This window comes from Periplaneta americana, chromosome 9 (genome assembly GCF_040183065.1).
Source record: "Periplaneta americana isolate PAMFEO1 chromosome 9, P.americana_PAMFEO1_priV1, whole genome shotgun sequence".
NCBI lineage: Eukaryota > Metazoa > Arthropoda > Insecta > Blattodea > Blattidae > Periplaneta > Periplaneta americana.
In genome coordinates, this window is record NC_091125.1 from 130,387,412 (window position 1) to 130,412,638 (window position 25,227).

The 25,227-nt window shown below is 34.7% G+C and overlaps 1 protein-coding gene across 1 annotated transcript in view; it reads left to right on the top strand.

The window, feature by feature from the left end:
- LOC138706515 (UDP-glucosyltransferase 2-like) overlaps positions 1-24,418 on the top strand; it is a 98,068-nt gene extending 73,650 nt beyond the window's left edge. Inside the window, exons 7-10 of the mRNA XM_069835884.1 lie at positions 3,452-4,135; positions 10,421-10,649; positions 16,118-16,337; positions 23,720-24,418. Of these exons, the coding sequence (XP_069691985.1) occupies positions 3,452-4,135; positions 10,421-10,649; positions 16,118-16,337; positions 23,720-23,999 (1,413 nt within the window). The 3' untranslated portion in view covers positions 24,000-24,418. The remainder of the gene's footprint in view (positions 1-3,451; positions 4,136-10,420; positions 10,650-16,117; positions 16,338-23,719) is intronic.
- The last annotated feature ends 809 nt before the right edge of the window (positions 24,419-25,227 follow it).

Consider the following 25,227-nt stretch of genomic DNA (forward strand, 5'->3'; position numbering starts at 1 on the left):
GTGTTTTTTCTCTCTTTCTTTATTTCTTGTGTAGCTTTACTTTGTATACGATACATATAGTGTATTTTTTTCTGTTTATTTCTATTATTGTATTTGTATTCCTGGTGTTGTGGAAGAGAAGGCCTGATGGCCTTAACTACACCAGAATAAATAAATAAATAAATAAATAATAAATAAATAAGTAAATAAAATAAATAAAAAATATTTTTGTATCTCTGTTAATCATGTAAAGACGAACAGACAACGATATAAAACAAAAGATGTGAAATAAATGACTGAGGTGTATAAACAATTGAATGCTCTTTCTTAAGTACAAAAATATAGGAGTGCCATTTGAAATTTCTAAAGGCGGTGGCTGGGGGTGGGGGGTGAAATCTAAAATGCAATTAAGCCTGGTTTCAGACTTCCTCCTCAATATCTAAATTAACGTGTTTTATGTTTAAACTGAATTAAATTTAAATAATAAGTTATTTAGATTGGGAAAGGCCACCGGCGTAGCTCTGTCGGCTAAGGCGCTTGCCTGCCGATTCGGAGTTGCGTTCGGGCGCGGGTTCGATTCCCGCTTGGGCTGGTTATCTGGTTGGGTTTTTCCGAGGTTTTCCCCAACTGTAAAGCAAATGTCACGTAATCTATGGCGAACCCTCGGCTTCATCTCGCCAAATACCATCTCGCAATCACCAATCCTATCGACGCTAAATAACCTCGTAGTTGATACAACGTCGTTAAATAACAAAGTAAAAAAAAAAGATTTGTAAGTTTTAATATGAAAGCCCTGTAGATTAAAATAGTTATAAGTAGGGAGCGGATTTTTATGTGCTAAAAATTTAAATATATTTATTCTTTATGTACGAAAATAATGCTAAAAATAAAAATATATATATATATATATTTTTAAATATGACAAAAATACCTTACTTAGCTTGGAAAAAAAATGTTACTAGGTGCTCACCAACCTCACTTGAGTGCTTAGTAGTTGGCCGAGAACTGCAATGAACAACAAAGGTCATCCCCAAATTCTCCAACACAAATGCATGCCAATTATCTATGAACAACGACTTATACTGTGAAAACGATCTTTCCACATCACAGGACGTCAGACGTGCATATTTAAAGAGAGGAATGTCACAAACACAAACACCGTCAATTTCACCTACAGGCACATCCTCCAATACTTTAGCAACTTTACACATTTTTTGTATCCACTGTTTTTCCCAAACACATTCTGGGATGTGTCCCTTAGTACTTGCACTTCTGAACCTGGTAGCGAATACAGTTTAATTTTCACGGCACGCACCTCCCTGTTTCAGACAACAGATTTTTCGATGTTTCGAGTTTTTTTATGGTGTCACACAAAAAGCTTAGATTTGCTAATAGGAAAGCTAAATCGTTTTTTAAACAACCATCTTTCAGTATATCTTGAAGGATATCAATTGATGAAGCCCAATAACAGGGAATCACAACATGACGTATTTCCTTACTCGATGGACATGAGCGAGAGGCGAGAGATTTGTTTAAATTAAATAATGTTCATACCCGAGCTCTTATCTGTTGTGTTTCACAAACAAAGTGTGTAATGAAATCTTCTGCAGCAACAATAAACATACCTAATTATGTGTTACAAGATCTCTCCTCCTTGTCTATGTTAACTTATTCTCTCATAATAACACTGATATGCTGCCTAGGAGTTCTCAGAACTTGAGGCATTACTATTACAAAAATGGATCACGGATACACCACACAGCTTAGAAACACGAAGCAACCAAGAATTCTTAAAAAGATAACGCACTTCTGAGTAACATAATTGATTTAGTTTTGAAATGTTTTAAAGTTCTTGTAAAAATATTATTTAAGTAAAAAAACTCCAAGATTTATGTGTTTATAATAGATTTCCTGAAAATATGTATTTACATATTTTTTTTGTGAAAATATGTGTTTTTATGTGAAATAAAACTTGAAACTTCATGTTCGGAATTTTTAACTTTGTTAATTGTGTTTTATCACACGCAAAAATAATATTTAATTACATAGAAATCCGCTCCTTAGTTATAAGTAAATTGTTGAGATCATGAATGAAACTTATGTTACAAGTATCATATTACACGTGTTAGGCTTATCAGCTGTCATTATGATTTGTAGATGTGAAACGTCAATTTGATGTTGTATACGGTGTGTTCATGGATGTCAGATTGAGTTCGGTTCATGTAGATAACCTGAATTATTTTAATTGTATGTGATGTGATATCAGAAAATGATCATGACACAAAGTTCGTTAATTAAATATTTCAATAACATGTTTGCATAAATTGATTTTAGTGCAACAAACAGATAAGTTTTAGACTGGAAATTAAATTTATATGTGATTAATCTATATGACTAATCGGATTTTCAGATATGAATTGTAAAACTAATTTTTTTCTGTCCAATTGCAAAAGAGATTTTATGAAAGTCAGGCTTGCCACGCCTATAGCTCATAAGCAAACATTCTCATGAGGCAGATAAAAATATATTTTTTACATCATGTTAATAATGCCAAGACAAGTGTTTGTATACTTTGGCCACTCGAGTACAATTACGAGGACAGTCCAGAAAGTAAACTTTCTTGAGGCCGTTTACAGAAAGGAAACACAATTTCATGATATTTATTAAAAACACTAAATATTGAAAGAAATTAATATTTAATTATATACATAATTAGAAAAATACTAATAGTTTTAAAATAATTTGAATTAATTTTTAAAAACAAGCTTTAGAGAATACAATAAACTTATTAGTGCATCCCAGGACCTTACTCACACTTGTTTTAGAAATGGTTAGAAGGAAGATGCAATAATGACATTAATATCAAATTAAAGAGAAAAGAATGTAGAATTTGTTAGCATAAAAAACGAAAATTTCATGGAAAGATTTATTGGAACAGATACAGCAATTTTTTTTAGCTATTTTTCAACATATTCTCCACCGGAAATGAGACAATTGTACTGTGGGATCAACACAGAAGTACAGACTTCTATGACATAGGGATACAAAAGTTGATCCCACGGTATGACAAATGACTCAATTCCGGTGGAGAATATGTTGAAAAGTAGCTAAAAAAATTGCTGTATCTGTTCCAATAAATCTTTTCATGAAATTGTGTTTTCCTTCTGTAAACGGCCCCAGGGAAACTTACTTTTGGACGGCCTCGTAATTGCACTCGAGAGGCCAGAATTTATATCGGCACTTGTTTTGATATTTTTAAAATGGTAGAAGAAAAAGTTAGTTCTTTTATCTGCCCCCATGAGAATATTTTCTTGTCAGCGCTAACATGCTAGTCTTCCATCCAGTCAGTCCTGATTCGCAAATAAAATCGACATACTCGAAATTTGAAAAAAAAAATATATATATATATATATATATATATATATATATATATATAGTTTTATGTCATTTATGTAGCTCTTTATTTTTTCAGGTGTTGGAAATAAGCACTGAAGTGGACAACCAGCCTACTCCCAATTGGACATCCATTCACATGGAAGGAATATATGAAGCTATTGAAGAAGGCTTTAAAGTTGTCTATGAAGATTACGCGAGTATTCCAGTACATCATCAAATGCACGGTCTTTCAGAGGGGTGTCAAATTCTATGTAGAGTAGAACTACAGTCGAAAGGAGGGCAGGAACTGTTACGACTATCATCAAGCGAAAGATTTGATGCTATCATCACGGACACAAGTCTAAATGAATGCTTCTATGGATTTATAAGCAAATTCGGTTCGCCTCCTGTAATAGGAATTTCGTCACATGGCATATTGCCATGGACAAGCACCTTTATGGGAACTCCAGAAAATCCTTCGTATATGCCACATTACCTTCTGCCGTACTCAGATCGCATGAATTTCATCGAAAGACTTCACAATTTCATAATAGTTAACTATGTGAATTTTGTTTATGAATACGACATCGTTGCAAAGCAAGAAGCTGTAGCAAAGGAATATTTCAAAGAAGAGTTGCAGCCTTATTGGAATCTGGAGAGAAACTTCAGTTTGTTTCTTGCCAATACTGTTTTCGGATTAGATTATCCTCGTCCTATCTCGTCAAATGTTATTGCAGTTGGTGGAATGCACCTCACGGGAATATCCGATTATCTTCCCAAGGTTATTATTATTATTATTATTATTATTATTATTATTATTATTATTATTATTATTGCTAGGATTTATATGCACAAAAAAGCCTGATATGGTATATGCAAAATCAAACCAGAAATATGCAAAAACATGCAAACTCAATTTATTTAACATATCAAGTATCGGTAACGTGCAAAAAGAGATGTCCGTCAAATTGCTTATCAAATTTCAATGCTATAATTAGCAAAATATTACATTTACAATGTTAAACGTTTTCGGCATAAACAGCCATCTTCAGAACACGTAACAATACAAAAATATGAATACTTCGTGTGGAAACATTATGGTTAAGATAGTCTACATGTTGATTACGTATTAAAATATTTAAAACTAAATTGTATATGACATGGACATATAAAATGAATTTTTCTGAATGATAAAATAAAAATTACATGATTCAAATATATATATATATATATATATATATATATATATATATATATATATAGTGGTTTGTGCAGCAAATGCTGCAAACTAAGTTCATTAGAAGTTCAAATAAAAATGTTTCAGATTTATTTTCAATGAAGAATAGGACTACCAGTCATTTAAAAGTTATATGCTTCCATTATAATGAAACATACTCTCTCTGAATGGTTCTTTATTCCAAATACTTTTTCTTCAACCTATCCATCTTCAATTTTTGAGTTTAAAATCGAAAACGCAAGTAACAATGTCAGGACGATCAGTGAGTTTTTCGTGTGGGAGTAAAGCAGAGTAACATATACTGTAGCCTATATATTATACAGCCGTCACTCAGTAAATTATAGAAATGAAGATCTAATTTAAGATATTCTCTACGTCTACTTATATAACCCCAAAAGGTTTGAGTTTCATATCTTCAATAGGCTATATCATTAATATGTTTATTAGTGACACATACAGTATTCATATCATGGCATTAACTATAATAATATTTCACTTTTAATGGTGATAATGTCGTCAAACCACCTCAAATTTCTTAGTTTTTAATATCCAGTACACAGCTATACTCAGATAGTTACACACCACAGAATCAGATTTGTAAATTATTTTTAGCAAGTCTTGAAAGTTTTTAATAACCAATTATAGAGACATTATAAAAAAAATCACACAAATGAAGATCGACATATTGTCGTCATTATATCATCACAGAATTTGCTCTCCTTTATGTCGATCCTGCAGGTCACGGCCTTCGTGTAATGTATGTATGTATGTATTTATTTACACTGCAAGTGGGCAAGCACCCGGTGGCAGTGGCATATACAATATTAACAATACACAGTTAAAATGATAAGCAATACACAATAAAATTTACAATACATAATAAAATTTACAACACATATACAATTTTATACACAATACAATAAGAATACACAATACAATTTAACACAATAATAATAAAACATAAAATAAAACACCTAATTTTACAACACAACCTACATAATTATGTATAGGTCCTACATAATTTTCAATAGTCTTTCACTTTACTCTCATCTCATTCCCTGTAGTGGCACTATGACGCATTTCACTGACACTTTAGCACACATTTCACTGACACTCTGTAACACATTTCATTGACGCTATAAATTATCACTGATCGGAACTGTTCACTGCACTGTAAAACCATAACTTCACTGACTCACCTCGCTTCACTGATACAACAGTTCAAATAAGTCAAATAATTGCATTCTTATGCATACTTATAAACAGAACTACATTTAAACTAAACATTTCTAGTCTAAGGCCCTCTTACACGCTATTTTTAAATAATTTACAATTCAAACCAAGGAAGTAAACTCGTCAGCCTAGATAAATACATGCCACCTTAAAAAATTAAATGTTGAATGTCACCTTAATTTTAATTTTCACTTTATACACAACTCTTTAAATTATTCTTGAATCTCCTTAAGGAAGGACAGCCCTCAAAGACCGCTGCAGGTAGGTCATTCCAATCATTTATAGTTCTATTTAAAAATGAGAATTTACCTACATCCGTTTTCTGTTTCCTACATTTGATTTTAAAATCATGATCGTTCCTACCATAGTACGTTGGCTTTTCTAACCGAGCCGTTATGTCTACCCATGCTTTCTGACCTAGATGTGCTCTATACAATGATGTTATTCTAGTTTTCCTACGTCTGTTTTCCAAAGTTTCCCATTTAAGTTCTTTCATCGTATCGTTCCCATCTTCTCTTTTACCTTTAACAAATTTAGCTGCCCTATACTGGATTCTTTCTAAGGAATTTATCTGATATATTCTATAGGGATCCCAACATGTAGTTCCGTATTCCATTAACGGTCGCACTAATGTTAGATATGCTATTTCCCTCGATTTGGGGCTAGCCTTTCTCAAGATTCTCATAATAAAGTGAAGTGCCCTCCATGCTTTGCCTGTAACATTATCAACATGCTCTCCCCAAGAAAGTTTGGAGTTTAAATACACTCCTAGGTATTTACAACATTGTTCTTGCGGAATTACAACACCACTGAATTCGTAATTAAGACTAGTTTCCTGTCGGGTTTTACAAAATGTTATAGATTTACTTTTAGAACCATTTATTTTCATCCTGTGCTTTAACGCCCAGTTGTAAATGTTATTCAAGTCTGTTTGAATAGCATCTACATCTGAATTATTTCTAATCTTTCTATAGATAATGCAGTCGTCTGCAAATAGCCTCACATTTGATGTAATATCCTGGCATAGGTCATTTACGTATATTATAAAGAGTAATGGACCCAGAACGCTGCCCTGTGGCACCCCTGAACTTATATTTCCAATTTCCGATATTTCATGACCTACTCTAACTCTCTGGGTTCTACCTTTTAAGAATTCTTGGATCCATAGCACCACTCTTTTATCTATTCCTAGCCTACTTAACTTATCTATTAATATGTCATGTGGCACCAAATCAAATGCTTTCGAAAAGTCAATCACAACTGCATCGATTCTTCCGCCTCTATCTACCTCTTCAGCTAGATCCTGAACCAGCGACGTAATTTGACTATCACATGAGAAGCCTTCCCTAAAACCATGCTGGCGGTTGTAAAACCAGTCTTTCGCATTTAGAACATGACGAATATAATCCGATATCAAATGCTCCATGACTTTACATACGACAGATGTAAGGCTAATCGGTCTGTAGTTTCCGACATCTAATTTATTTCCACCTTTATGTATGGGTACCACTATAGCTGATTTCCAGTCACATGGAATAGCTGCATTGTTTATGGAAACATGAAATATACGCATTAAGTATGGAATTATGGCCTCGGAACCTAATTTAAGAATCTCTGTAGCAATACTATCTGGTCCTCGAGACTTCCGATTTTTTAATTTCGTTATTCTCTCTCTAACCCCTTTGGAAGTTATTTTGAAAGTCGAATTTGGTTCACATTCACGGTCTGTGACACAACCACTCCTATCAGCGGGATTTTTATTATTATTATTATTATTATTATTATTATTATTATTATTATTATTATTATTATTATTATTGAAAACCGAAATGAAATAGGAATTTAATAAGTCGGCCTTTTCTTTGTCATCAGTTATACTTTCTCCGTTCTGATTTCGTAAAAGCACTACTCCTTCATTTTTCCCTTTTCTCCTGCGTACATAATTATAAAACTGTCTCCAATTGTTACTTTCATCTTCTTTTAAAATAGTTTTTAGAAAATTTTCCTGAGCTAACCTTTTTTCACACTCAAGTTTCTTAATTAATTCGATATATTTTTCCCAATGCTCATGGCTCCGTTTACGTTTGCTAAATGCGCGCCTTGTCTTTTTCTTTAAGTAGCGAATATAATTAGTGTAATATTCTGGGTCCGGATTTTTCTTAATTATTTTAGAAGGTACACATTTTACTAATGCCTCGAAAATTATACACTTAAATTTATGCCACACATTTTCCATATTTCCTTCAGTCCTTAGAAAGTCATCATGCTTTTGTCGTAGAAACGTTTGCTTATTGTAGTGTGTGTGTGTTTTGTTTTATCCTGAAAATCCATTAGTCCTCAAAACTGACGACAGATGGATTTTGGAAAATAGGAAAATTGACATTTCACTAAAAACTACTATTTTTCTGAAAATCTTTGGGTCATTCATTAAAATCCGTTCAGTCGTTTTCCCGTAATTTCCATTACCAGTTCAAATTATATATATGTATATATATATATATATATATATATAATCTTCCTGGGGAATTATTAAATAAGTATATAATAATTCACCAGGCATATTGAAATATAAAAATGAATTGTAAATTCCTGGGGAAGTTAGCACACAATGAAAGCAGAAAACGAACGTTTTATGTCCTCAAATTATTTTATAGACATGTAGTCTCTCCAGAAATCCCCAAATGTATCTTGGTTGGCTTATATTGCAAAATCTCCCATGACAGTAAAGTAGACTTACCGTATAATATCTCTGAGGCACAGAATTTATACTTTACGTACAAAATGAAGAAAATAAATAGAAAAACAAGACAGTTCATGCGGCACAAATGCGATTTCTAACATTTTTCCTAGGATTTACTCGTTTAGACAGAAAAAGAAAGAGGATATTCGAAGTACTTTGAAACCAAAAATAACGTTGAGGAAATAAAACAATATCAACAACAATGGTTACAACTCATCAGACTTCAAAAACTTGCATTATCATATAAAACTTAACGAAAACGGGACTTGGGTTATTTGCATTGCTAAGTTCCCCAGGACAGGACATTAAGGCTCCTAAACCTTAGTTCTTCAAGATGATGATGATGATGATGATGATGATGATGATGATGATGATGATGATGGTGATGATGGTGATTAAAAATCTTAAGAAAATTATTTCAAGTAAATCACCATTTTTTGTCAACAGTAATCTCACTAGACATTTTGATTTATCTAGAGAAAATCAAAACTCGAGTGGGATTTAATTGACTATTACACGATTAGAAGAAAGTATATAAAGATTAGAAGTAACGAAGTACTCCAATACAATAACATGTTAATTGACTTACGAAAATACAACTGTCTTCAAATGTATTATTGTACCATCTCAACATTACAAATATTACGCTAGATGCATGCTAGATGGCAGAACTGAGCAATGCCTTCTCGTCGAGAAGTTCTCGATCTATTATACACGATGGCGATGTTACTAGTCAAGAAGGCTTTGTTGATTAAGTTTCATTTTTATTAAAATGCAACATTCCACTTCAATTATCCGAATCCCAGTAATCAACGTCACTTGGCAGATGATTTTCAATAAATCTTAATATTAAACAATCTCTGATACGTGACTATCCATAATATCATATAGCAGAAGCTATAACATAACCTAACTAATATACACAAGTGTTAGAAAAGTTTTAATTAACGACGATGACATAAGAAATAAACATGAATAATTTTAAAAAGAATAATTATTGAATGTACAATTTTAAATTTGAATGTGGTTGGTGGTTCAATTGATGTTATATTGGACGTGTGCGTAATAGAAGTGGAACTTGTTGATTTAGGCCTACATGGTGTATTCAACTTATTCAGAATTTCCGAATGAATAATTTTAAAAGGAATAATTATTGAATGTACAATTTTCAAATTTGAATGTGGTTGGTGGTCCAATTGATGTTATATTGGACGTGTGCGTAATAGAAGTGGAACTCGTTGATTTAGGCCTACATGGTGTATTCAACTTATTTAGGATTTCCGAATGGTGCTCTTCATTTATTTGTAAATCGGATTTCAGAAGATGCATAGGTATGATCAGTGATTTTTATTAATTCTTGTTCTTGAATGCCAATGCGAGTCATATTTGAAACTGCTGTGCATCGACTGGAGTGGTTTGTAATTATATATATATATATATATATATATATATATATATATATATTTTTTTTTGACGTCCAGACCAGCGCAGTTTCAAATGTTGGCAAACAAAGAAACAAATGCTAGGGACGCGATAAAATTAAACAAATGCTAGGGACGCGATAAAATTAAACAAATGCTAGGGACGCGATAAAATTGTGCGATAAGCAGCCATGATTGGTTGAAATACGTCCTTTCGTACCGTTTTATTGATCAAAAGTAGTATGACGTAGTAAGAGTGTAATAGTAATTAAAAATGATTTTTTAAAACAAAAATTATTTCATTCTATGTTTGAATTCACTAGCAAAATCGTCGTAGAGGAAGGCACGCAGTCATAAAAGGTGCATTTCTTTCAAAGTTTCGAAACCTGGTTTGCGTCATAATAAAATAAAGCTTATAATACGTTACTGTTTCAGGATCTGAAAGATATCTTGGACGAAGCAAAAGACGGTTTCATATTCTTCAGCTTGGGGACGAAGCTGAAGTTTGGAAGACTCCAGAAAGACAAAACAAGTGCAATTTTCGAGGCTTTTGCAGCATTACCTCTGCGAATCCTATTGAAATGTTCAACTGATGATCTTGCGGGAATTCCAATACCGCCTAATGTTATCGTACGCGATTGGTTTCCACAAAATGGCGTGTTGGGTAAGCCAGTGACAGCTGTTATTGTTTTGCAATTATTGTCTATAGTAATCTCAGACCTCGAGTGACATTTATTAGGACTGTTTCGTGAATAAAATAAAAATGAAAAATAGTATATCCCTAAAATTCGCTCACAAAATGTGAATAATTGTATATTTATGAATACTTAACCTATTCAGACAGTGTGAAGCCGAAATAGATGAATAACGATTACTGCAATAAAGAAATTGAATGTTTTTCAGTAATGCCAATTGAGAAAAGCGAAACACAGGTTTTAAAATGTTATTTACATGTACTGCGCTTTTCTCTTGTTGTAACAGAAATACGTTTTCATTATCTGCTGAAATCATAATTTAATTTATGCTCGACCATGCCGAAATGTAGGAATTATACACCTGGTAGCAGCCCTTTAATGCATGTCATTAAAGTGCACCTACTCATTAAAGTTCAGGTGTTCAGCCAATGACAAGTCAGCTGTGTACCGTTATATCGATTATTCTCGGATATGCAATCGAAAGACAATTAGCGAAAAGTCACGGAGGCTGGAAATCCAATACTGTCGCAGAAGGTTATGTTCTGTTACTATAATAATTAGCGTTAATTGTAAATAATATTCAAATAAATTCAATTTGTCATCTCGTTTTTCAATTCTAAATCAATTTCCAGGTTATATCAGAGTAATCTTCATCTTATTCTCTGCCAAGGTCAATGACATTCGGCCTCGGAGAAAATCAATACTTTCGCGTCTGCGCACATCTCACAATTCAGGTCAGTTCGCACATAACCATAAGAAGACCTAATTTTAAATAATTTCAAGTTAGAAATATGGTCGAGCATAAAAAGTCGTATGAAACTTGCCTATAATGGTAATTAAGACGCTCGTATGAAAATTATGAAACTCGCTTGCGCTCGTTTCATAAACAATCAAACTTGCGTCTTAATTACTACCATTATAGGCTCGTTGCATAATGTACTATTACACATGTTATAGTACAGTATAATTACAAATAATCTGATTAATATATTAATTAAATGAACAATTGTTATGAAGGAGTGTCATCTTCTTTGGATGGAATGGACAGGGAATTAGAAGGTGAAGATGTAGATGTGGAAGTAGGATTTCGCACTTTATTTAGTAAATGGACTCATGCTCACCGATTAGCGTGGAAACAGTTGGCGACACTGATTAAACAAAAGAACGACTATGCGATAAATTGATAGCGATAAATCGAGCTGCAGAAATTATCGCGATGTATGACTGTGAGTGTTTGGAATTCAAAATGTCATTACACTTCATTGGCCGAAAATGGGATGACGTCATATAAACGAAATAGTCTTAAAAATGTTCACCCAATAATACTCAATCTAGGCTTTTCGTGAAGTACATTAGATTAGATTAGGTTATACAGGGGGGAAGGAGTATAACTACATCAATTTTAAGAATAGAATCTTGAATCTGAAATTTGAAACCTGTTTATAGTGGAACTATTGAATATTGAGACGTATGAGTGGTAAGATATCAATGCGTAGAACAAATCGAAAAAAATATTTTTTTTGTCATTTCTTCGGAAAACGTTTCATTTGTGTAATAACACATCAAATTAACTGATTAAAAACGTATTTTGTAGAGTTGTTTCTGCTGCAAGTTTGTGATAGTTTGACAACTCTTTGAAAATTGTTCCAACCTCAACTTACTTCGCATGATCAGCGATGATCGGTTTCAAATTAATTTCAAACCATCTCCGCAGAAATACTCATATACTGTAAAATAATTGACTAATGTCGTATATTGTAGGGAGAGAAGTACAAGTATGTGCTTTATCACCTATCTCGTAAATTTTCATCTGCTAGTCAAGATCTTTGTTTAGATATTAGAAATTTTCGTTGAGAAAACAACTGTTCCGAAATATACTGAATGTAGACCCAAATACAGTATATTGAATATAGGGCCAGACATAGCAACTATGTAGGGTAGCGGCAGGCGATCCGTGTTCAACATTACTTAGAGGATTTAGCGAAGAGCTGTTTTCAGAACATGGAAGGAGTGATAGTCTAGTAGGAGGAAGAAGAATAAAGTGTGTAAGATTTTCTGATGATATGGCATTGTTAGCAGGAGAGGAGATGATACCAAGGGATATGCTACTGGAGCTAAATGACAGCTATGAGCAGTATGGAATGAAGATATATGCAAACAAGATAAAGACCATGGTCATAGGAAGAAAAATAAAGAAGGTAAACTTACGAATTCTAAATGAGGCAGTAGAGCAAGTGGACAGCTTCAAATACATGGGGTGTACTACATGGACATCATTTTATTTTTACTAACATTTTTAATATTAACCTGTCTATACCTTTAGAGAACCGCAAACACCGCTTGCTCTCCCCTCCAAGACTGGAGTTCGATGATACTGGCGTAAAACACAAATCACTCTACTAGGTATAGGATGGAAGAAAAGTAGTTCATCCATTTACGTAAACTAGGAAATATCGCGATTTTGAGTTTGATAATTTTCATTAGGTTTTTCTTTAATCAAAGTACAATACTGTATTAAGAATAAGTGTTTTTACTCACGAAGTGAGTTATCCATGCGAACGTATTCATTATGCAGCGTATATTATACTGTCTACAGCACATTAGCGTACAATATAGAGAAAGAAGTTAAATTGAAAAATAATCATAATATGAATATTTAAACACAATTTTGAAAATGGTGGCCGTTCATTTCGGTACAGGCTTCAGTTCTTTTGTGCATATTATCGCACTATAGACTATTGCATCTAATTCCAATTGCCAGTTTCGTCCTTCGTACTAGCAACTCATGTTGAAATAATTCTGTACCTACTCTACGTACTGTGAATTCAATCTTCACTTCTGCCCGACCCGAAAATATAAAATTACTCAGACATGCTATCTACTGTCCGTCCAAGTGGTTATGCCGCAGGATTGTAGAAAGGGAGAAAATCACGTGACAGTTAATTACTTAACGAGGCCCTTTTATTTAAGTTAAATTAAACAGCTGTATAATATTACGTAAACGTCCAATTCCTAAGAGAAATTAATGTTTTCAGAAAAGAGCTAAGACAGCCCAGCATTTACAGAGGGACGAGCAGAAGCAGGTGGGGGAAATCGGGATGCGACGTAGGCAAACGGACAGTACCTGTGCGAAAATATGATTCAATATTGAAAGCTCTTTCGTCACTGGAAAACGCGAACATATTTCTGGAACGTACTATACTCAGTAACTCAGTACTGCTTACTATCTGCGGTCTGGTTCTGTGTAGAGTTGGAACTTCCTTAGTAGAAGGGGTGGGAGTGAAGTACATTCAAAAACTCAGGTACAATAAAAATTGAAGTAAAAATAAAATGATGTCCCTGTATAAGCAGTAACATGAGTTGCTGCCAAGAAGTCAAAAGGAGAATAACAATGGCTAAGGAAGCTTTTAAAGGAAGCTTTTAATAGAAGAAGCATATTCTGCAGACATCTGGAGAAAAAACTAAGAAAAAAACTAGTGAAGTGCTTTGTGTGGAGTGTATGAGGCAGAAACATAGACATTACGACGAAGTGAAGAGAAGCGAATGGAAGCATTTGAAATGTGGATATGGAGAAGGATGGAGCGTGTGAAATGGACAGTAAGAAACGAAGCTGTATTGGAAAGAGTGGATGAAGAAAGAATGATGATGAAACTGATCATAAAGAGGAAAAGGAATTGGCTGGATCACTTGTCGAGAAGAAACTGCCTACTAAAGGATGCATTGGAAGGAATGATAGGCCTAAACGGGAGAAGAGTTCGAGGCAGAAGAAGATATCAGATGTTAGACGACATTAAGATATATGGATCATATGCAGAGACAAAAAGGAAGGCAGAAAATAGGAAAGACTGGAGAATGCTGCGCAGTGAAAGACTTGCCCTTGGGCAGAACAATATGAATGAATGAATAAATCGTATATTGTAAATGTAATTAAATGTCACAGTACATATTTTAATAAACAAATATATATCTTGACCAAAACTACTTCCGACTTGACAGCTTACAGAGAAGGGGGAGCAGTGTTGTCATGTTGCCCATCTTTCGTGTAAGTGAGCGCACTGCCGATAGAGTGCAGTAATGAACGGCTGACATGAACACATATTTCTAACCAATTTGTTGAACACTAGGCATTAAAATTGGTGTTCATCATTATTTTTATTAGTCTATTATCATAAGAAGTGGTGGTGGTGGTGGAGGTGGTGGTGTTATTCAGTATAATACCGTTAGAAAAGCGTCGAAAGGACTGTAAACTGTAAAAACAGGTTTAAATTTAATAGGAAGCCTTTACTTTTATGAGTGTCGGTATTCTTCAATGTAATATTGTTAGAAAGGCGTTGAAGAAATTGTAAACTGTAAAAATATTTATGATTAATAATCTACACGGCCTTTTTCTTTTCCAATATCGATAACAGTGCTTTTATTAATTTTAACACAAGAAGCAGTTCTCATTACGACTTGCGCCAAAGATAAAAGAGGCCCGCCATTATCTTTTTCCATCTCAAAATACTCTCTTACATTACACACCACCTCTCGCGCTTGACTCTTTAACGGGGCACCTTGTTCAATAATCTTTGTTCTCCGCCTGCCTTTTCTTCCTTCCGACATTGCACAAATCACCTGTTTAGAAACTATCGCAGAAACTAGAAAACACACACATTCCACCAATAACAACGAAGATAATACGTCTAATCTAATTTAAACACAATAATTATCGATACACTGAAACAATAATACAACTAAATAATATTTTTAATTCACACAAAGCACGCGCTAACCGGCCAAATCAAAGTCATTCCGGGCACTGTATTCACCACTATGCCGTGGTATTCACGTGCAGATTGTAAACACAGACACGGCAACACCGTCCCGTTATTATGGTTACGCGTCTCTCGTGATTGGTTGATTTGAATGGTTGCCATGGTAACATGCTAAAGGCGCCATTTGTCAGGTCGGAAGTAGTTTTGGGCAGATCATAGATAAGCATACAAACATAAAATATTAATGCAAAACGTTGTGTGCCAGTCCACTGGATAAAAGTAAGGCTCAACTATCTTGATGCGCATGCGTCAATGTCGGTTTGCGATTGATACGCAATTTTTTCAGACCGTCAGAAAATTGTCTGCTGCGGTCTGAAGCGTTCTACCGCCGCCAACTTCAAGACAAGCGTAGAGTGAGACCTCTGCCATTGATTGAATAGCAATTATACTTCTCTCCTCCTCTGCCGGCAATGTTTACTTTTCCTGTAAGACATTATGGAACGAAGTATAGTCAGTGATGTATACAATCAAAGGGGAAAGAAACTGGCCACCCTATCCTATTATCTCCTGACTTAGTTGTCTCATAAGTAATGCCTTATTGATGTCACTTATGAGGTTCAAACCTGTCTTCGAACTGTTGACTAAACAACGACAACAAAGAAAAATTTCTTGCTCTGTTACAGCCCATCCAAACATCAGGATATTCGTAACTCACTGTGGAAGACTGAGCATGATGGAAGGGATACACTGGAAGGTGCCAATTGTAGGGATTCCTCTTGTGCTTGATCATTATGCAAATATGAGATTACTGCTAAACAGAGGAGTCGGAGTGCAGCTCGATTACAACTCACTTACAAAAGAGGGCATTCTTTCAGCGATGAGGGAAATTCTCAGCAATGACATGTAAGTAATTCTGTATTACTATTGATTAACCGATATATCCTGGGATTCAAAGAAATGGATCCGAGGTTTAATTGTTACCCACTCAAGTAGTACCGGAGTTCGATTCCAGGAATTTTCTCTGATGCAGGTTTTATACAGAATGGACCGTAACTAATATCATTCATTTTAGGGGATTATTCTTTGAGATATTTCAAACAAAAAAAAAAGTGTAATACAATTTTGTTTATTTTTGCTTCCTTTTCGAGATAAAAATTGTTTTATGTAAAACATTTCATAGCGTGTATTGGGAAAGCCATTCATTTAATTCCCTATATTCTCAGTCAATTTAAAAGAGCAGTGTATTATGACAATATATGATTGAAAGAATTTTATTTTCATCCTTTAATTATGCCAGGGCTGGGCACATTACGTGATTCTGAGAAATGAGCGCTGTTTACTTTAAAGAGCATTTCTCCCGAGCGGTGTGACGCTTGCATACTGTACGTCAGCCGTGGCGAAAAGGCCATGGTGCGCCGAGCCACTGTGTAAGCTGCAACGTGCATAGCACCTATGGAGGGAGGCGGACAACCGAAGGGGAAGTTAATGTTTAGGACGTGTAACGAAGAAATAAATGAACAAGAAAACATAGGACACATTATCACAACCTAAAATTAACTGTCTTCAGAATGTCTCTGCGACAAAGTTTCAAAATCAGGAATTATGTCACTTACTGCCAATCGTAGTTGATCACGAAGGTATTTGTCTGTCAGTCGTGATCTACGGGTAAATTTGATTTTTACTATTTTCATTGTTGAAAATAATTTTTCACAAACGTAAGTTACAGCGAACATGGCTTCAACAGAGCAAGCGAAAGAACGAAGCTTCAAATATTTATTTTTTTCCAAAGATTTGAAAAGTTCAATATCTGTCAAGTCCTTACATCTAGCTTTCATTTAACGTCACATTGTAAATCTGTGAGTTTAAATTGAAAATCTAACCGCATTATTCGTACATCTGCTGTAAAAGAATCGACGTACAGAGATGATAATGATAATAATAATAATAATAATAATAATAATAATAATAATAATAATAATAATACTTAACCTTTTAAATGTTTCATCAGTAACATGTAGTAACTTATAATGCCGTTTTATGTTATACAACCGTTTTCCTAGTAATATTTGTGAACAAATCATACATATAATATTTTCATCATATTGTAAGCAAAGGAATGCATCCTCCCATCCTACTTGAAACTTTCGTTTTTTATAGAGGTACATGGTTTCGAGAGAGATATTGCGACGATACGCCACTCGCAGGTCCGAGACAAATACAAATAGAACGGAGTTTGACTCCAGTGAGTAAGAGGGTGGGGGTTGTGGGTAGGAAGCGAGAGAAAAGCACTGCGAGCCACAATGTGCTCGTGAGTCGCATTTTCGCCGCGGCTGCTGTACGTCACTCGCTGTCATTCCAGTGGTGACTCTGCAGTAGGATGGCGAACTTTGAAGATGCATCCGCCTGAAAAGCTGTATGTCAGATGAAAACGTAAATTATATTTTGAACATGGCTAATTCATTTGTCCCAAACATTAAACGACTTCTGCAAATGAAACGATCTCATAAGTCTCGGAAAACAACCACATAGTTATTTTGGTTATTGAGTTTGAAAAAGTTTTGTTTCAATAGCAAATATTTATTGATTTCAGATTGATAGAAGTACGATTTTGTTACAATAGTTTATTCATACAAAAAAGGGTGTAAGAGAATGTTTATTATTAATTTTGTTATTGCGTTTATTTTATTTATTTAACTAGCTAGCTAGTGAGTACAAATTAAATTTATAAAACAAAACCGTAAGAGCCAGGCTCATGTACAGTGTGGTCTTTTTTTAATTTTAGTAGGATATTTTACGACGCTTTATCAACATCTTTGGTTATTTAGCGTCTGAATGAGATGAAGGTGATAATGCCGGTGAAATGAGTCCGGGGTCCAGCACCGAAAGTTACCCAGCATTTGCTCATATTGGGTTGAGGGAAAACTCCGGAAAAAAACTCAACCAGGTAACTTGTCCCGACCGGGAATCGAACCCGGGCCACCTGGTTTCGCGGCCAGATGCGCTGACCGTTACTCCACAGGTGTGGACTACAGTGTGGTCTTAGCCAATAATATAACGTTAAATTTACAAGGACAGTAAATTTCTGATTTAAATCCTTTATTACATATGTATATATTATTAATATCATTATGTAATTGTTAAAGCATTGTGCATATAGCCTACAGATTTGTGTGTGTGTGTGTGTGTGTGTGTGTGTGTGCGCGCGCGCCCGTGTGTATATGTGTGTAGAGCGAAGTTTATTTCATTAAATTAATAAGAGTGTTAAAAAGTCTATACTGTACAAAGTCCTATCACCACGGCATGGCGCGTCCTCAGGTTGCGGATAGAGGAGACGGCCTCCAGATATGGAGGGTAGCTGCGAATATATTGAATAAGCAGTCGTGGACAGCCGATAAGGGGTGGTCCTCCAGCTTGGGGGTTGGGCGAAGGACTAATAACCCATCACCGTAAAAAAACAGCTTGTTACGAAACCTAACAGTAAGCTTCGGAATGGGACTGATTCTCCGGCACGACCACAGCAAAGGAAAAAGGTTATAAGATTTGGTACATGGAACGTAACTAGTCTTTATAGAACAGGTGGAGTAACATTAGTAGCAAAAGAACTAGCTAGATATATAATAGACATCGTGGGAGTACAAGAGGTTAGGTTAGATGGGAATGGCATATCACAAATAGGCGATTACTTACTGTATTATAGGAAAGGAAACGATAATCACCAATTAGGAACAGGATTCTTTGTACATAAAAGAATAAAATCAGCAGTAAAAAAGGTCGAATTTATCAGTGACAGGTTATCGTATTTAGTACTTAAGGGTAGATGGTGCGATATCGTAGTTATAAATGCTCACGCCCCTACAGAAGAGAAAGACGACCATATAAAGAATAGCACCTTTGGGGAGGCCGAGAAGCAGGTGGGAAGATAATATTAAAATGGATTTGAGGGAGGTGGGATATGATGGTGGAGACTGGATTAATCTTGCTCAGGATAGGAACCAATGGCGGGCTTATGTGAGGGTGGCAATGAACCTCCGGGTTTCTTAAAAGCCAGTAAGTAAGTAAATAAGTAAGTAAGTAAGTACTGTACAATGAATGATATAATATCCTTATAAACTATTATGTACTGACAGACTGAATGGATAGAACAACCGTGGCTCTTGTTATATTAATGCTGGGAAGGTAGCTGTAATGTAAGTCCGGCTACACGGAGCCGCTCTCATGCCCGGCGCTGAATTATGCAGAAATTTAATCCGAACAAAATAATGTAACATTGTAAAATTCTTTTGCAGACGAAAAGTTGCATATGTTTGGATCAAATTTCTGTACATTTAAAGGGCAAAAATAAAATTCGTTCAATCGTTTATTTTATCATACGCTGTTTTCTTAAATTGACTGAGCATATTTGGAATGAAATCAATGACTTTCCCAAAAAACGTTATGAAATGTTTCATATAAAACAATTTTTATCTCGAAAAGAAAGTAAAAACGAGCAAAATTGTATTAAACTTTTTTGTTTGAAATATCTCAAAGCATAATCCCCTGAAATTGATGAATTTACTTACTGTTCAGCGTATAGGGCCTATATGGCTCAAATAGGACGCGGTGCTTCCACGTTATTTGGGAGTCCTTGTTATTGAAATGGAACCTCGCTCAACTGTGTAATGTCTGAGGTGAGCATCTAGCAAAGCGCTGATCCCGCTTCATGTAATGTTTTGTGTATTTATATAAAACAGGCATGTCCAACCAGGACAGATCTAGCCTTCAATCGAGGTAAAACAGTGACGTAGAATCTCAGAATACTATGCAGGCATACTGATAAGAAGATATTCTACGTCACTGTTGCACCTCGATTGAAGGCTAGATCTGCCTCGGCTGGGCATGCCTGATGTAGGCCTAGATCATGTCGAAGCAGCCCATTATTACTTAGAGTTATGGTAAATCTCGCCAGGTGACGAAGGAAATTTCCTGTTCAACGATAGACGAATGGATGAATCAATAGATTAATTAATTTTATAAAATTCTTGAGTCGTGAATTGCTGTACTGATGGATTCTGCGACTGATGGTTTGTTCGACTTGTGAATTGTTGGGATGATGGATTGCTCTGCCAAGGAATGACACGGGTAATTGATTTGGATTATGGGATGCATATATGATGGTAGTTGGATTGGTTGATGTTTGAATTGTATAATGATGAATTTAATAAATAGATTTTATTAATTTAATTTTATTAATTTAATTTATTTTATTCATTTTATTTTATTTATTTATTTAGTTATTTATTTATTTTATTTTATTTAGTTTATTTAATTTATTTTGTTTATTTTGTTTATTTAGTTTATTTACTTTATTTTGTTTATTTTATTTATTTAATTTCATTAATTTTATTTATTTATTTATTTATTTATTTATTTACTTATTTATTTATTTACTTACTTATTTATTTATTTAATTATTTATTTATTTACTCATTTATTTATTTACTTATTTATTTACTTACTTACTTAATTATACTTACTTGTACTTATACTTACTTAGTTAGTTACCGTACTTATTTATTTATTTACTTATTTATTTATTTACTTATTTATTTATTTATTCATTTATTCATTCATTCATTCATTTATTTATTTATAGGTGAGTGACTAGACTGATGGGTTGGTTGGTAGATTGATTGATTGATTGATCCATATAAATAATTATTTGTGAAAGAATGTAAAGATGGGTGAGTGGCTGGATAGATGAATGTATAGATGGAATTATAGTTAGGTGCATTGATGGTTGATTGATTGATCGATTGGTCTATTGAAAGTATTATTTGTGTCAGGGTGAAAATATGTGTGAGTGGATGGGTTGTGTAGGTAGATGGAAGGATAAGTGCAAGGATTGAATAATTGATTTAATTGATTGGTGGGTGAGATCACTCAATGAATGGTTCATAGATTGGTGTATGATGGGTGTAATGACGACTAGGTTAGTGGATAGTATAATCGGGGTAGATTTATTGACGGATAAATGGAGTGATTGATTGATTGATTGAATATTTGACTTATTGACGTAATAATGAACGTGATTATTTATTAATGGACGTAATGATGAAGGGTGGATAGTTTGAATGGTGGGTGGAATTATTAATGGTTGGATAGAACATTGGGTGAGCGTATGCAATAAAGGATGTTTGGATGAAATTATAGATGGAGTAGGAGGAATATTATGGATGGGTGAATGAAATTATGCATGTGTGGATGGAATGATTTATTGATTTATTGGCTGATAGATTTATTTCAGGTAGTTAAATTGCTTGATGGGTGGATTGATTAATGGGAGGATTTGTTGATTAGTTGGTTGATTAAATGATCGATTGATCGATTTATTGATTTATTGGCTGAAAAGTGAGTACCGTAGATTGTTTGATGAGTGGGTCTATTCATTAGTAGATGAGTGGATTATTGTTGCGTGGTTGGATCGATTGTTGAATGGGTGGATGGATAGAGTTATAGATTGATTTATTTATTCATCAATCGACTGATTTAAATACGTGTGGATTGATGAGTGGGTCAATTGTTTGATGGGCGGAACTATTGATTGATGGATGAGTTGCTTGATTTCTGGGAGGCTGGATTTATTGTTGGATTGGGTTGGGTGGATGGATTGAGTTATCGAGACATTGATCAACTGATTGAATTCTTTAATGGTTGGAATCATTAATTGATTTATTTGTGGGTTGATTGATAGATGGTTGGAATGATTCATGGGCATGTAGATTTATTGAAGGGTTTTGGATTGATCGTAGATGAGCAAAATAGCGAGTGTATGTATGGAAGGATAGACATAATTGAAAAATAAACACAGATCGTACAATTTTCAGGAATATACAGTATTTAAATAGAATTCTAGAATCATGTAGAGAACGCACGTTTTTTGTCGTCATCTTTCGGTTAGCCGAGACGTTTGTATTCCTTATCTGGTGTATAAACCTATGACCTGGTAGAATGTAAGAAAAGGCCCTATGGCCTTAACTCCGCCAGTATAAATAATAATAATAATAATAATAATAATAATAATAATAATAATAATAATAATAATAATAATAATAATATTGAGGTTCTGGCTGATATGTATATTTATAATCAGGCAGTATATCTCACTTGACGGTATGTGTCAGAAGAAGAACAATTAATTATTGTTTGTATGGATCTGAAGTCTGATTAGTGGAATATGTAGCTAATCGGCGATGTATGCATTGGAGGGGGAAAGGAACTAGCCACCCTACCCCATTATCTCCTGGCTTAGTTGCCTCATGAATGATGCCTTATCGATGTTACTTATGTGGTTCAAACCTGTCTTTGGACAGTTGACTAAATAATAATAATAATAATAATAATAATAATAGTCCACGCCTGTTGCGTAACGGTTAGCGCGTCTGGCCGCAAAATCAGGTGGCCCGGGTTCGAATCCCGGTTGGGGCAAGTTATCTTGTTGAGGTTGTTTCTGGGGTTTTCCCTCAATCCAATAAGAGCAAATGCTGGGTAAGTATCGGTGCTGGACCCCGGACTCATTTCATCGGATCATCACCTTCATCCCATTCAGACGCTAAATAACCTAAGATGTTGATAAATAGTCGTAAAATAACATAATAATAATAATAATAATAATAATAATAATAATAATAATAATAATAATAATAATAAACTCTTTCTCGGTTATTTAGACTGTTGGAGTTAATAAGCTTGGAATGAATTGTGTTGTCATTATCAGAAGTGCAAGTTACTGATGGTTTAAGTACAGTCTAGTATGTACAGTCACGAAGCTCAATACGTAGGAAATATGCATCCATAGATAGTTGCTAATCACTAGGATCGCTACTATCGCCTCATCACAAACAATGCGAAATAGTACCGGCACAGCCTATTGTTCCTAGCACCCTCAAAACTCAAGCTTCGTGACTGTATACACTAGACTGTGCTTTAACTGTTCTCTGTCTTTCTTCATACATTTAATAGTGATATGGCTGCGAATATACACTGAGTTTCATGACAACTGAGATTATCTGCTCCGCATTGTGCAGTAAAACGCACCACAATTCATATACAAGTTTGTTTAAAGTGGAACGTTTTGTTCATTATTCTCTCTGATATTACATTTTGTGGATTAAAAGTGTCGGTTACTAGAAAAAAAAACACGCTTATATTGAAGTTCTCGCAATTTTGACAAAAAAACACTGGTTAAAGTTCCCTAATGTTCACGGTAAAGTACTTGATTATTTACATTAGACTGTGTCCTTATCCAGTTACAGAGAAAATATGGAAAGACTGTCGGCTGTGTTTAGAGATCAAGCAGACTCTGCATTAGACCGCGCAGTGTTCTGGACAGAATACGTCATCAGACACAAGGGAGCGCCACATCTGCGTCCTGCATCTACAGAGCTATACTGGTACCAGTACCTACTGCTGGACGTGATACTGTTCCTTTTAGTGCTTGTGATACTTTCAATATTGATTATTTATTACGCGTTCAGTGCATTATACCGATTTGCTAAAAGAGCTATGAAACACAAAAAGATTGATTGACATTACACGGACTATATTTAAGGCGGGGGGTGTTTCTACAGTGAGCCTGAGCCTTCTAGATCGGGAAATAGTCGCTCATGTGATTGGTTCCTACTCTTCCTCCGCTAAGAGAGAATGTGACGTTCGTTTGGCTGTGGTTCAGTGCAGGTTATTCGTTCTGTCAGGTGTTGTGTGGCAATGGTGAAGAGGATAATATATTCATTAAGGAAACGTATACGCATACAAATACAAAATGTACCTATACTATAACCAATGGTAGTTAATGGATACGCGTTGACGTACTATCTCAAGAGGTATGCACTACGCATTCACTCACTAGGTATGTAGAAATGTTGACATATTTATTTTATTATACTTGTTGATACGAATTGAAGACATTATTACAAAAAAAAGCCCTAGTCACTTTTAATGAAATTGAGTTAAGGACACATTTGCTATTATTTCAAATGTTTATAATAATAATAATAATAATAATAATAATAATAATAATAATAATAATAATATCATCATCATCATTATCATCATCATAAGTCCACACCTGTGGAGTAACGGTCAGCGCGTCTGGCCGCGAAACCAGGTGGCCCGGGTTCGAATCCCGGTCGGGGCAAGTTACCTGGTTGAGGTTTTTTCCGGGGTTTTCCCTCAACCCAATACGAGCAAATGCTGGGTAATTTTCGGTGCTGGACCCCAGACTCATTTCACCGGCATTATCACCTTCATTTCATTCAGACGCTAAATAACCTAGATGTTGAAACAGCGTCGTAAAATAACCCAATAAAATAAAAATCATCATCATCACGCTTTAGGCCTCTCGACCTGTTGCGAACTTCATACATATTCCTTATTCTTGGTCTTGCCATCGTTTTCTTGGTCTACCAATACTACGGAAGCCTTTAGGTTGATACCCATTCGTTCTACATGGGATCTCCAATTCTGTCTATATTCCACAATTTTGTTGTTTAAGTTGTAGATATTCAGTGATTGCCTGATTTCTTCGTTTCGTATTCTGTCCCTCCTTGTTACACCCATCACTGAGCGAAGGAACAGCATTTCTGAAGCTTGAATTCTACATTTATCTCTATTGGTGAGAACCCACGATTCTGCTCCATATAAACCCGCTGGTACTGCCATTGTCTTATAAAACTTCAACGTTGTTTCCTTCCTTGCCTTGTTTTTTAAAGTTCTAGTTATTGTACCACACATTCGGTTGAATATTTCCGTTTTTTTT